Here is a 13,688-nt window from a genome sequence, read left to right as displayed (position 1 = left end):
TCTGTCTGTCTGTCTGTCTGTCTGTCTGTCTGTCTGTCTGTCTGTCTATCTATCTGTCTATCTATCTATCTATCTATCTATCTATCTATCTATCTATCTATCTATCTATCTATCTATCTATCTATCTATCTTTTTTTTAGGCGGTTCTGGGCTTGAGTTCTGGTAATTGTATTTATGATTCAATGCAACAAAGTAAACAAATTAAAAAGGTAACAGATATTTCTAATACTTTGTTTATTTACATAATGAATTTAATTGCTGGATGTCCGGCCCCTGAGCTGCTGGCTTTCAGTAACTGTGGCCTCCAGAACAGTTTAGTTGAATAGCCCTGCTTTGGGTGGAATTCAGTTTATTCCATTTCCAAAACCTAAACTGAGTCTGGAAAAATGCAAAATATGGATAAAGCCCTGCGGCCGACCCCACGAGGAGCTGAACACAACAGTGGTAAACAGGAAGTACTGCATGTTCATCTTTACAATGGTACTGCAGGTAAATCCTCCATTTTCTGTCATTGTATGCTTAATGGTTAAATTAAAAGTTAATGCTTGAAGCTAGTTGCACTTTGTTTTGTGTGTTGGGTATGTAGATATACGTTGTAACTTCTGGTTGTATAGTCTTTGTTTGTTATGATCAATTAACACTAAACTGATTTTGTGCAAAGTGTTTATCAGGTTGTGTAATGTAAAGCAGAGTGCTACATCTGTAGCATCTTAGTTAGCACGTCTGTATTGCAAGCTGCTAGCTTAGCGCTACTTCTTTTTGTGCCGAGCTCTCTAAAATAGTTATTGAATTATGTGTTTACTTATGTAGGTAAATGCACCAGAATGCAGGAACCAGTATGTCCCCCCCCCCACACCACCACCACCCATATCACGAATGCTTCTGATGCCAATGTCCACCAAGCCACGAAACATTGTCAGCACTGGGGGCTAGGCACCCCTTAAGGGAAGATTCTAGGATCACCCCTGGTTCTTAGTCTAAAATCTGTCAGAGGTGGTGGGCGATATGCATTCAAGGAATGCTAGGATTTGTGTTTACGTGAGGGGGAGCAGATCTTTGACTTTATTTGTGATGATGAGAGAGAACAGACAGTTTCATCTTGTTCAGGAGGAGAGGATGCTTCAATCTCTCCCTCAGAGGACCGAACTGATGCTTGGGTAGGTGGTGGAGGTGGAGGGGGTGTTGGTGGAGGCAGAACTTCCTGTCTGTCTCTCCACAACTCAGAGAAAGCCACGCATTCATTCAAGGACCTTGACTGGCGCTGCTGAAGCCTGGAGTGTGCGTGATTCAGCAGCACTGAGCACCGGACAGCAAGGAAAGAGGAGAGAACGGAGGGAGGAGACGGCTTTTACTCCCCAACAACAAAACCAAAGCATGCGAGCAAGGACTCCCCCCAGAACAGATGAGATTTTGTCTTTTTCAGAAACTTCTTGAACCTCGTGCTTTCATTTAAACTCATCCAAACTTCAGAGTTTCTGTGGATTTCGCGGATGCGTCGAGCGCGCAGGAACCATCCAGGGGTGTAGCCGCCGTGCGTCTTTACGCTGCTTGATGCGCTTTGGATGACCGAGTGATTGTGTGAGCGCGTGAGTAACAAAGAGAGGAGGAGGAGGATCAGCCGGAGCAGTCAGGAGGATGCTGGAGGGCAATGCCTGCAGAAAGAGAGGATGAGATTTGTCGAAAGGCGCTGGAGCTGCTCTCCGACCTGTGCTCCAAGGGGGAGGTGCAGGACGACAACTGCCTGGATTTCATCTACTACTTCAGGGACCTGGCCAGACCGCGCTACACCGACTCAGGTCAGCCTCGTGCGTAAATTACGCGTTTGAGATCCATTAAGAGCTCCAGAGGCAGACTGACAAGAACTTTTATTTTCAGGAAAACGAGCAGATTTCAAGTCTTTTATTGCAGCAGCTGTTGAGCACGACTGCGAGAAAACAGAGTTTTTCAGCTCATGCATACAGATTTAAAGCGATAAAAAATGATTGCAAACTGCATACATATACATTTAAAGGATCTTTACAAGAAAAAGTTGTGGGGAATCTAGTGATGAATGAGTCTAAAACACCCAAAGAAAAACTGTTTACATCCAAAAGTGCAAAAAAAAAAAAAAAAAAAAAAAAAAAACGCGCGTGAATCACTCATCACTGTTAATTTCGCTGCAAATGCAAGAGAAGAACGAACTGTGAACTTGTTGTTGGATCCATTAGCATTAGAAGATTTCCCAAAGTGTTTCAGATCTGTGTGTGTGTGTGTGTGTGTGATGGAGAGCGTGTGCGCGCGCGCGTGGACGCTGCAAGAGGAGCTGTTCTCCTCGCAGGCTGAATGGAAGTGCTGGTTTGATTTGTCTTTGCAGCCTGGAGAGGAGGAAAGAGTGAGACAAAGCCCCACCCAGCACATGGCTGTGTAGCCATGGATGTGGAATAAATTAATAAATAAAAAGATCAGCCACGTAAATTAAAAAAAATAAATAAATAAATAGACCCCCAATCTGCAGTTCACATGAATTTCTCTGATGATTGAAAATATATTAAAATAAAAGTCCACATAAATTTGTAAAAAATCAAAATAAAGGTAAACCACATTGATAAAGGACACTTCCTAAATATGAGACTTTAAAAAAAAAACTTATTAAAGCAGGATACCATAGACAATTCCTTATTTTCCTTTGGAATTAAATGTTTAATGATGTGTTAATATGAAATAAGCACAGGACTTTATGTGGTCCACAGTGTGAATGCACACATTTTCCCCCACTGTTTTTTTTTAATGCATGTGAATAGGCAGAGACTTTCAAAAATGTTACAATCCATTATTAAACATGTATGATGGAGAGAAGGTTCAAACTACCAGATTGGCTCTCCTGAGACTTTGTGACCCACTTCCTCTTGTAGTCTACCATAAATGTACGCACACACAGCTTGATTTGCAACAACCAACTTTCCCTGCAAGCATCATGGGAGAGGCTGCAGCCGACCAGAGATACTCAAAGTTTTGGTTGGTGTCTTCGCAGCTTTAGCGTCTCTAAAGAGTCCATTCAACTGAGACACAAACAAATGATTCACAGATGAAAAGCAGAGCCACAGCTGGAGAGGAGAGTTCTGCTCGCACCGTAGGAAGCGCATTATGCATCAGGCTGTGGTTTGTGCACTACTTTGATTTGCGTTAAAGGTACTCGTCGCAAAGTATGAAATGTAACAAATGGTGAAGCTGGAAAGAGTTCACGCTGGTTCACACTTAATATAATCAAAGCATTTGTCAGAAGCAGCTGAAAACCACATGGAAACTTGAGTCATGTGACTGACCTACATTGGGCAGGCTGTAGGTAAACAAACATGGCCGGTAAGTTGAACCTATTTTTAGTCAGTTCAGCTGTTTCTGTAAGTAAACCAACGTGCTACTTTGCATTTAGTCACACTTTTTGCTTACATGTTTTTAAATAAGGGACACAAAAAACATGAACATACATTTATTTTTGTTCAGTATTTATGCCATTGCAATGATTACTTTTATGTATAGGCTATCCAGCATGTAATAACATTAACTTTGCAATTAGTTCAGTCATTTATTAGTGATGTGACTATAGTAGTCAATCAATAGTAGCAACTGACCCTACTGCACGTTTTAAAAACTACAAAACAAACATATGTAATTTAAAACCCTTTACCATCCATCCAGTTAGATCCCCTTCACACTGGATGATGACCTTGCTACACTCTTCATGTCATTCATGATCGATTAGAAAATAAACAAGCTGTCACTGATGTCCCGTCGCTGTGGGATCTCAATAGTGAATGTTTTTTGGTTTTTTTTTGGACTGGAGTTGAAAAGGGAATGCAAGTAAACCTAAATGTTTTAGGTGCAAGATAATCAAGTGCATTGGAGTTCCATGGTGGAGAAGAACAGAGGTAGTTTTGCTTTTCTGAGGCGGAGCAGAGTGACAGATTATGGCAAGTGGAGGGAGCCTCTTTATCCACCACCAGGTGCAATGGAGGGGCCAGGGGGCGGGGTGGGGGGATACAATGGTGACCTCTGTCATCCACCACACCGGCCGCCCAAATCATTTGAGCAGAAAGCAAAGTTTCCAATCTTTCTTATGTTTTGATATAGCCACACACAAAAAAGGAAGTTGGTACCTGATTTATTTTTCAAGTTCTCAAGATCACAAAATGAATGGATGGCTGGATGGACGGGTGGACAGGCAAAAGTCGAGTATTTCCAGTTCCCCACGTTTTTACGCAATGAGAGTCAAAAAGAATCTGAAGCTCACTGATCAATTTTCAACTTCAATATACAAACACGGTTTTCACACGACCTGTGAATTCAGAACCAAAGTTAACCTGTTTCCACATTAAAGCTAAACATGACTCCGTAAACTCTTAGCATTTCTTTAATTTTGTAAAGGTTTGTCCTAATTTTGAGGCACCTGATCCAGTCGTTTACAGTCAAACTGATGTGCAGAGGACCATTTGCTAGTGATCCATTTGACCATGTCTGGATTACAGCAACCTTTGAAAACTTGCTTCAGTGTGAAACAGTCGTGTCAAGTTTATGCTCTTTGCACTGTTAGCTATTCCAGCTAATTTTTTCTTCTGAAATACCCTCGTCATGCTCTGTACACTCACCCTGTCAGTACTCTCACAAACCACAGGATGCAGCTTCGTGCAAGAATATTATGCCAACACTTGTTTAAGCCAGGTTATGTTTAAAACCTTGTTTCAACCCCTGCCTCAACCTAAAGGCTGCATCTCTTGTTAGTCGGCCACCAGCATTCATGACGTATCTTCTTTGTGTGACTAATTATTTCTCAAAATAGTCAGAGTGGTTGTGGGTGTCTCAAACCCATCACACATCCTTTTTGATTTTAAAAGTAAAGGGTAGCTGCTAAGGTGGGTGCAGAACAGGCTGAGGCAGGTTGATGTGTGCGAAGGTGGGCAATGAATCAGTGTGCATGAAAATAGTTTTACAAACAGGCCAACATAAAAAACATGTCAAACATCAACCACTCACTACCAGAGATCGTAACTTAAGTTGTTTCATTTAGAGAGTATTCAGACCTCTACTGACCCAGGGCCGTCATATTTTGTCATCACAGTAATAAACCACACAAGTTTTGTGCACTAAACTGTTACACATATGCAAAGTCCACTGCACTTTTAATCTGGCCACCCTGCAAAGACCCTCCATATTCTGGTGCTTTTTTTTTTTTTTACATCAGCAAAGTCATCATGAAGTATAAAGGAGGACATTACATTTAGCAACAATCAGTTCATAGTTTGATCAACTGGCCCTCATACTCTAAAGGTCCAATCCTGTGCTCACCACAGTGAAAATCATAATACAATCAGATAAATTGTTCCCCTCCTGTGTCACTATGTTTGTGAGGGCTGCCTGCTCCATCAGAATCAGAATCAGAATAAGCTTTATTATCATTGCACTGAAGTACAGCGAGATTTTATTCTGTACAGTCGTCTGAAAGATGGGCGGCGTGCACGTGGCTGCAGCTCCTAGGAGCGTGGCCCCTTATTCTTTAGATAGAAAAGGGGAAAGACCATGAGGATAGTTTAGTGGTATTAAAAAAAAAGATCTCTTCACACCTTATCCTTGTGAGGACACCATTTCAGACATAAAAAACCTCTACGAGCAGGCACATTAACACATTACATATGCGTTTGAAAACAAGACGATGAGATTTGTCCATGAAGGACTTCCAGATAGCACCATAGTCCTGATAAGATGTTAATGTGTCAGCGGTACAGTTCTGTTAAGCGTTCACAAAAGTTCTCGGGGGGCGGGGGTGGATAGAGCAGAGCCTTCTTAGTTTACACATCCCCAGGAGCAGTTTGATAAGTTTGTCCTATTCAAGGCCAAACAGGGAGGCCAGATTCAGATATAGGCCACAGTTGTTTTTTGTGCAGGCAGACTGTTTTTCTCTTCATCCTTGAGTTCTGCTGGTACTCTCATGATCCAAAATGTCCAGATTTGTGGGATTTCCACTGGTCCATGCTTATTAGCCTTCTCCAACATCAACCCCAAACATGCTGGTGAGTTCCAAAGCTGAAAGTGGTCTACGATTCTCATAAATCACTTCTATCTTACAGTTGAGCCCATAAATCAGCTGAGTCTGAGAGCTTGAAGCATGAACTAATCCTTCACATAAGATCGGCACCTTTGTCATGGCCGAAACTGCTGCCGCCGTCTTCCTTAAAAGCCAATAGCATAGGTATACGGCGGTAAATGATGTGGTGAGGTAAATGATGGACCGCAATGTTAGCGCCAGCTGTGGGGGATAAACTGACAAAATTACACAGTTCTTTTTTTTTCTTGGCATCATTTGTAGCCATACAGAAATTGTATCTTTCCACTGTAACACCGGGAGATTTAAGGATATTTTCAGATTTTAAATGATATTTCAGTTAAATGGGTTGAAATTGGTGATTGCACAAATTGAACGAAAATGAGCTACTCAGTCTCCTACCTCGTGCTGCATGTAGAATGGAAATTTTCTTTTAGTTTACGCATCATTACTTACCTCAAGTCTTTCCTGCTTGTTGTTTCCAACTAAACTCACTGTGCGCTCCACTTTGAAAACAGATTTACTTTACGAGTTTTGTTAAACTCCAAACTCTAACATCGTTTAGCATCTAATCTGATTGGAAGGTAATTATTCCCCTAAATCAATGTGTCTGATTAACTCTGGGCTTCTGGTATGGCTTCGTTCAGGATAATATGCAAACCAAATTATGGTGACGCCCACAAGCCTTTCCTCTTGATCTTCTTGTGAAATGTCAACAGGAACTATTGTGCTCTTTGAGTTTAGTACTTTTGTGTTTTACACCATTTCATTCATTTAGATCGTCTGGTGTCCATTTCCTGAAGGGGCAACTGTTCTGCATGTTTTGGTTATTTCTTTGATACAAAACTTCTGATTTAATGAATAAATTACCTCCTCAGTATGTCCTCAAGCTCTATAGAAGTCTGCTAATCACCCATTCATTCAAATCAGGTGCTTTAAGCAGAGAAAACTAAAATACCCGCAGGAGCTTGGCCCTCGAGGATCAGGATTGGAAATGACTGCTCTAAAACAACCAGAAATAGGCGACTGATTAGTTTCGCACAGAAAACACTTTTCTGAGCTCATCTCATCTGTAGTCCAGGATTTTGCTTCTTTAATTTGACGACGGTCGCCTGAAACTAATCTCAGATGACAAATCTACCTTTCAGTCCAATGTTTTATACCAAGTAATGGGAAAGAGGTCTTAAAGAAACAGAAGTTGAATCCAGGGAGCTAATGCTTAACAAAAAAACATTTTTTTATTAACGACAAAAGTGGCACCCAAGTGATTTTAAAAGAGCCAAATAATGTATACGAATACATCCCATAAACCAGTACAATACAAAAAGTAAATTCAGTATTAGCATAAAATAAACTTAATTTTATGTTAACATGTAGTTTGACTGATGGTAAATGGAATGGACTGTACTTATATAGCGCCTTTCTATCTTATTTCAAGACACTCAAAGTGCTTTACACTACAGTCTGTGTCCTCATTTACCCATTCATACAGCACTCTACTAGATCACTACAAAGCTAATTGAACAAATCATTCTAAAGAGACTAATCAGTGCTTTAGATCCCAGTCATACACTGATGGGACACACATCAGAGGCTATGAGGGGTTCAGTGTCTTGCCCAGGGACACTTCGACATGTGACTGCTAGTGGATTCGAACCCCCAACTCTCGCATTGGAGGACGACTGCTCTGACCCCTCAGCCACAGCCGCCCCATCTGATAAGATTAAAAAAAGGCAGACACTAACTAATAGGAGCTAAAGGAGCAAACACTAGTTAAAAATGTTCACAGCCCAAAGTAGAAAAATACTAGTTATAAAGTATCAAAATACTACGTAAAAGCTAATAGGGTAGCTTTAAATTAAATTTAGCAAAAAGCTAGGTAAAGGTGACACTACAGTAGCAAAATTGTTTGTAGTAGCAAAATGGTAGCTAAGTGCTAAAAGTAGCAAAATGCTAACTAAAACAAAAATTACCTTTAAATATAAAAGTTACAGAAGTATAGCTAAAAGTACCTAAAGACCAGCGGCTAAAGACTAAAAGTAGCTAGAAAGTAAAAGTAGCCAAAGGTTAGCAAAATGTTAACCGTTGCAAAAGACAAGGAAGAAGCAACAATGTGCAAAAGGCAACTAAAACTTTAAGTGGCAAAACGATAACTAAATGCTAAAAATAACAAAAATACTGAATAGAAGCTACAAGTAGCAAAAAGCTAAATGTATTGAAAGTAGCAAAAGGTAAGCTAACAGCTGAAAGTTACATAAGAAGACAAAAGTGAAATTAAACAACTTTTGACAGAATCAAAATGATCTCCATGTTTTTCTAGGTGGGAAATATTTAAATAAAGTAAAATATTTTGAAAAGTATAAAAGTTACAAAGACAAAAAGCCTGTTAATTTCTAGGCTTCCTTTTTTGAGGGCTTGATTAACTGTCAGGAGAAATAGGGTAGGTTTCATTACACCCCTGATTGCATTATGGTGGTGTTGTTGCCGGGCAACATAACATTATTGGATATTCAGTTTAGAAATCTTGGAGCCTCTGGTGATATTTTTGAATGAGCCCAATAAAGTTAATGAGTTATTCCTTCTTCTTTTTTTTTTCTCGTTAACTGCTCGGCTGTGTAAAACATGATTTTAATATACGACCACCATTCCTGAACTCCACACTCTCTTGCCCTTTTACCCCTTACTGCCTTATTGACCCAGTGCTGACTTGGACGGAGCTGCTTATTGACCTGATCATCTCTGGGCTCTCTGGAGGATGGTCGGCAGAATGGAGAAGCGTTTAATGAGGCGGCCTCAGACTGTGACTCAATATCTGAGAGAAGTGGGCATTAAACTCTCCAGAAAATAATAATTCTAGTGCTATCAGTGACGTTACCTGCTGCCAGTAATTGTACAACCTGAAGGTCAAAGCATTACTCAAGGATTCAAGGATTTTTTAAATTGTTATACCAGTTCACATTTGCATGTTTATGGTTCGAAATTTGTACTTAGTTCCCAGATCAAGAAGCCTAACAATTAACAAATAAATAAATACAAAGAGTATATATATATATATATATATATATATATATATATATATAATTAAAGTTTAAAAAATGCAAGATGAAGCTGAATTAAGTGTAGCTCGAGTTCAGCAGTCTGACAACTGCAGGGAAGAAACTGTTTCTGAGCCTGGTGGTCTTGCTCTGAATGCTCCTCAGCCGCCTGCTTGAGGGGAGGAGCTGGAACAGACTGTGTGCAGGATGAGTGGAGTCCTTCATGATGCGGAGCACCCTCCCCCTGCATCGTGATGTGTAGAGGTCCGAGGTGGTGGGAAGGCTGCTCCTCACAGTTTTCTGTGCAGCCTTAACCACCCTCTTCAGAGCCATCCTCTCAGCAGCAGTGCAGCTGCTGCGACACACGGTGATGCAGGTGCAGAGAACGCTCTCCACCACACAGTGATGGAAGCTCTTCAGGACAGAGCTCTCAAGTCCAGCTCTCCACAGCTTCCTGAAGGAGTAGATGCTGGTGGGCATTCTTGACCAGCCATTATGGAGCATAGACCATTATTTCCATTATGGAGATATTAAAAAGTTAATTTCCTTGAAAAGCTGTCAGTACGGTAAACCTCTTAATATATACATTCAAATAATATCATTTAAACCAAAACAAAAAGGAGAATGTTGGTTTTGCCACAATAATGTATCAAATAACAGCAGTGAGAGAAATTTTAGCTCATAATGTATATACGTACAGTATTCCTCATACTGAAGGATTGCAATGGAATTCAAAAACACACTCAGCGTTGCAGATCTTAGCACTGAACGAACGTCTGTTGGGGATGACTCTCAGCTACTACCATGTCGTTTAGCTCGGCTAACAGTGTTATGGACACGTTTGTGTTGTGCTCAAGTTGATAAGCTGCGGTGGCCATCTTGTATTTGTTTAACTTAGAAAGAAATCATTAGATGTACATCTACAACTGATTTACTTTCAGCGAGCTCTGGTAAAATTCATCCAGCGTCTCACCAGATGCTTTGTTCATCATCAGACAGGGTCATCTCCAAAGTTTAATGCAAAAAGATTTAACGAAAGATCTTGCACAACCTGTTTGTGCTTGACATACGTGCTCTGGAGGACTCTGTGCTTCTGTCACACCAAACTTTAGCTAAATGTCTGTAAAAATTATTGTGTGAAACTTGAGTTCAGGCTCCAAACCAGTAAACTCACATTTTCATCTGCTGACAAGTGACAAACAAAGTGGGTGTTTTGTTTTTTATTTTGCAAACACATAAGGTCATTTATAGCTAATTAACTGTGTACTTGACCATTGTATTTAAAGTGATCATTATAATAAATTGAATTATTCAGGAATAAATTAAAACATGGGTTCATTCACATATTTGTGTTACCTTTTAAAATCTACAGTAAGTGGTCACAATCAGACCTTTCCTCTTTCTGGCATATATTTGAATAGGCTTGGCTGCTGGTTATATAAATTTTAAATAATTTGTAAACAAAAGTTTGACTTTGCAAAATTGTTTTAAAGGCAGTTTTCATTTTTTAAAATTGGTTTGTTGCACCTTTTAAATGCTTGTTTAACTAAGACTTCTGAAAAGCTATTTAAATTATAGTTTTTGTTAAAAATGTATCCTTTAAATTGTTTTTCCTTCTCTTTTTGACATATGTATTATTAGTCTGTTTCTGCAAAAGCTTCAACATCCTAACCAGGCAAAAGAAATCCCATTTTAATTTAAATTTGGTCAGTAAATTTAGCTTGAAATCACCTCATTAGAAATGAGAAAAATATAATTGCATTATTTTATTTCAAGTTGTTCTGTTGTTTGTAACTATTGAGGGTTGACAGCCAAGGCCTATGAGCTGCTTCTGTTTTTGGGCCATATTGTATCCATGCATGGTGTTGGTGATGTATATCAGTTAAGCATTGCTGAGAGGATTTTGTGTCTGATCAATGTCCACCCTGCTCAGAGAGTGATGGACAGGTATTAAACCCTCTTCAGAGGGAGAGGAACGTTGGTCATCACCACAGAAATGTCTGCACCTTCAGAAACAAATGGAAGTTTAAAGTGACAGACATGCAAAACCAACAAACAGCATGAACTCTGCCAACCATCATCAGCTCCAATAATGCTCATGTATGCTATTATGATGGATAGAAGCAATAAAAGAAAGCAAAGAGCTTTCAGAGGATTAACTCAGGGAATAATGTAGCCGTAAGGAACAGAAGAAAAGGTTCACCTGTATACATTAATAGGAACTTTATACTTTTTTTGCTTTCACTTTCCCAACACTGGACTGTTAAACAGCACAGTCCACAAAAATTGAGGTAAGTAAAGATTTGTAAGCAGATTTTAACAGAATAAAGTCAACACTGGCAGTTTCTGCACAATCAAAGCACCATCTGCTTCTCTTTTCCAGCTGATCTGAAATGTTCGCAGGCAGCACCTTTTAGTCCCACTGAGAAGTTTTAGGCTTTTAAAAATGAGAAGGCTCTTTTTTATCATGTTTTCACAGCAGCTTAATCTGTTTTTTGTCTCCCTTTGTTTGAATTATTTTGGTGTTTTTGACATAAAACAGTTCTATGAATATTTTTTTTATTTTTAAAAGTTGAGTTCTCAGGAAACAAGGGCTTTATTTTTCTATCACTGATCAACAGTTAGAACTTTTTTAAGAATTTTTTTTAAAATTCATGTCAACAACCTTTGATTCAGTTTCAATGACAGGGCCATCATTTACTGAATCTTTAACACTTGAAGGAAAACCCATACAACGGGGATAACAGTAAAAAAAAAAAAAAAGTAAAGTAAAAAAAACAAAGGATGCTGCCAAAGTATGGAATCTAAAATCAGAAAATCCCTTCAACCACAAAGTTAGGCAGAAATGGAAAATATGAAGCTGGACAGTGATGGAGCTGAAGTACCTGACAGAAAACAAAGAAACAAAACAGGCAAAAGTAAAATGTACACACAGCCGAAAGGTAAAAAAATAAGAATTTTGTCCTTGAATAATACAAATACATCTTCAGATATACAACATAGAGTTTTTATACTATCCAAAAAAAAGGTTAAAAAAACCAAACAACTAAAACAACTGTACTTTTATTCTGAAGATGAAGACATTTTGCTTCCCGTCCAGGAGTCTTTATCAATTTAAAATGCCTGGTGTGTGTGGAGTTCACAGCTTTATACCACTCGTCTTCTCTGTCTAAAATATACTGGTCCACAAAACAGGCAGAAGGACTGAGAGGGGATGATGGAAGTCATTTATGTCAAACGAGAAAAAAACAACTTTAAACAGAGGAGGAGGTTTCAGATTTCATCCATTCATGCAGCGTTAGGCCTGATTCCAGGTCAGTTCCATTACAATCCACATGTTCATGCAGGTGACCCAAACATCTCTAAACGAGGCTGACAAAGAGCTTCACGAGCCTCCACTGCACGGGGTGAATAGTCTAACCTGCATGTGAATTTAAGAACTCAACCAGGCCTCTTGCAGTTTTATGAAGCTGTCAGCTCCAAACACTCCAGATATTTCAGAACTGATACAACCTCCTGGATGGGAAGCGAAACGTCTTCAGCTTCAGAACAGAAGTCCAGTTGTTCGTGTTTTTTAACCCTTATTATTATTTTTTACTGATCATGGCCTGGATATCTGTGTATATTCACCAACAGTTTGATACTATAATTTTATTTATGGAAATAAAACAAAGCAAGACGATTGCTGCATAAATCCACTTTGAGCAGAAGATTAAGTCCTCAGCGCTGCCGATCAAGACCTGCTGTATCACTTTACTACATCACTTTCTTTTTCCTCTGCTTCTGTTTTCTAAAAAAAAAAAAAATAAATGTGCTGACAACTAAAGACCAATAATTGGAAACAAACAAACCAGAGAAAAAACCTGAAGCAGTCGGTTTAATAAAAAATCTTCTGTAACTTGCAATCTGTAGTAAAACACTTTGTATTTATGTGTGCATGTTGTTGTTTTCCTATATGCTCCCTTCTCTGAGAGTTAATTAATTTATTAACCTTTAAAGGCAAATCCCATTGAGCTCCCTGGGCATGAAGGCAGCCTAATATGCATGTTTTTGGTCTGTGGGAGGAAACCGGAATACCCGCAGAAAACCCGTGCGAGCACGAGAAGAACATGCAAACTCCACCCAGAAAGACCCCAGGTCCAACCGGGGATTGAATCCATGACCTTGTTGCTGTGAGGCAACAGTGCTGAGCCTAGTTGCCACAGCGAGCCATTTCTCATGAAAAATTGGAACTTGTTTTACCCTGGATGCCCTTCCTGAGACAACTCAAACCTGCAGCCTCAGTATTACAACCACTGCACCGACCACCAAGCTATTTAAGTGTGCAAACATACATACTACAAATCCAACTTAAGCAAAATTATACACCTTTCAAATTAAACCGTAAAAATAACATGCATGCCAAAGGGTGTCTTACTAGTCACTAAGACACGACTAGTTGAGGAACAACATTTGCCCCAAGTCTCCAACATGTTTCAAAACGTTTGATGAGATTCTCACTTTTGTCACTCGAGCTGCAGAGGCTTGCCGCCCTGTAGCTGTTATAACAGTTGACAGGAAACATTGTGTCTAAAGCGCAT

At 39.5% G+C, this 13,688-nt stretch overlaps 1 protein-coding gene across 1 annotated transcript in view; it reads left to right on the top strand.

The window, feature by feature from the left end:
* The first annotated feature begins 1,240 nt into the window (after positions 1–1,240).
* syt9b (synaptotagmin IXb) overlaps positions 1,241–13,688 on the top strand; it is a 54,444-nt gene continuing 41,996 nt past the window's right edge. Inside the window, exon 1 of the mRNA XM_037682639.1 lies at positions 1,241–1,796. Coding sequence (XP_037538567.1) covers positions 1,649–1,796 — 148 coding nt within the window. The 5' untranslated portion in view covers positions 1,241–1,648. The remainder of the gene's footprint in view (positions 1,797–13,688) is intronic.

Source organism: Nematolebias whitei, chromosome 10 (assembly GCF_014905685.2).
Source record: "Nematolebias whitei isolate Nwh7 chromosome 10, NemWhi1, whole genome shotgun sequence".
Taxonomy (NCBI): Eukaryota; Metazoa; Chordata; class Actinopteri; order Cyprinodontiformes; family Rivulidae; genus Nematolebias; species Nematolebias whitei.
The sequence above is the reverse complement of the archived record's forward strand: the minus strand, read 5'-3'. Positions and strand labels throughout refer to the sequence as shown.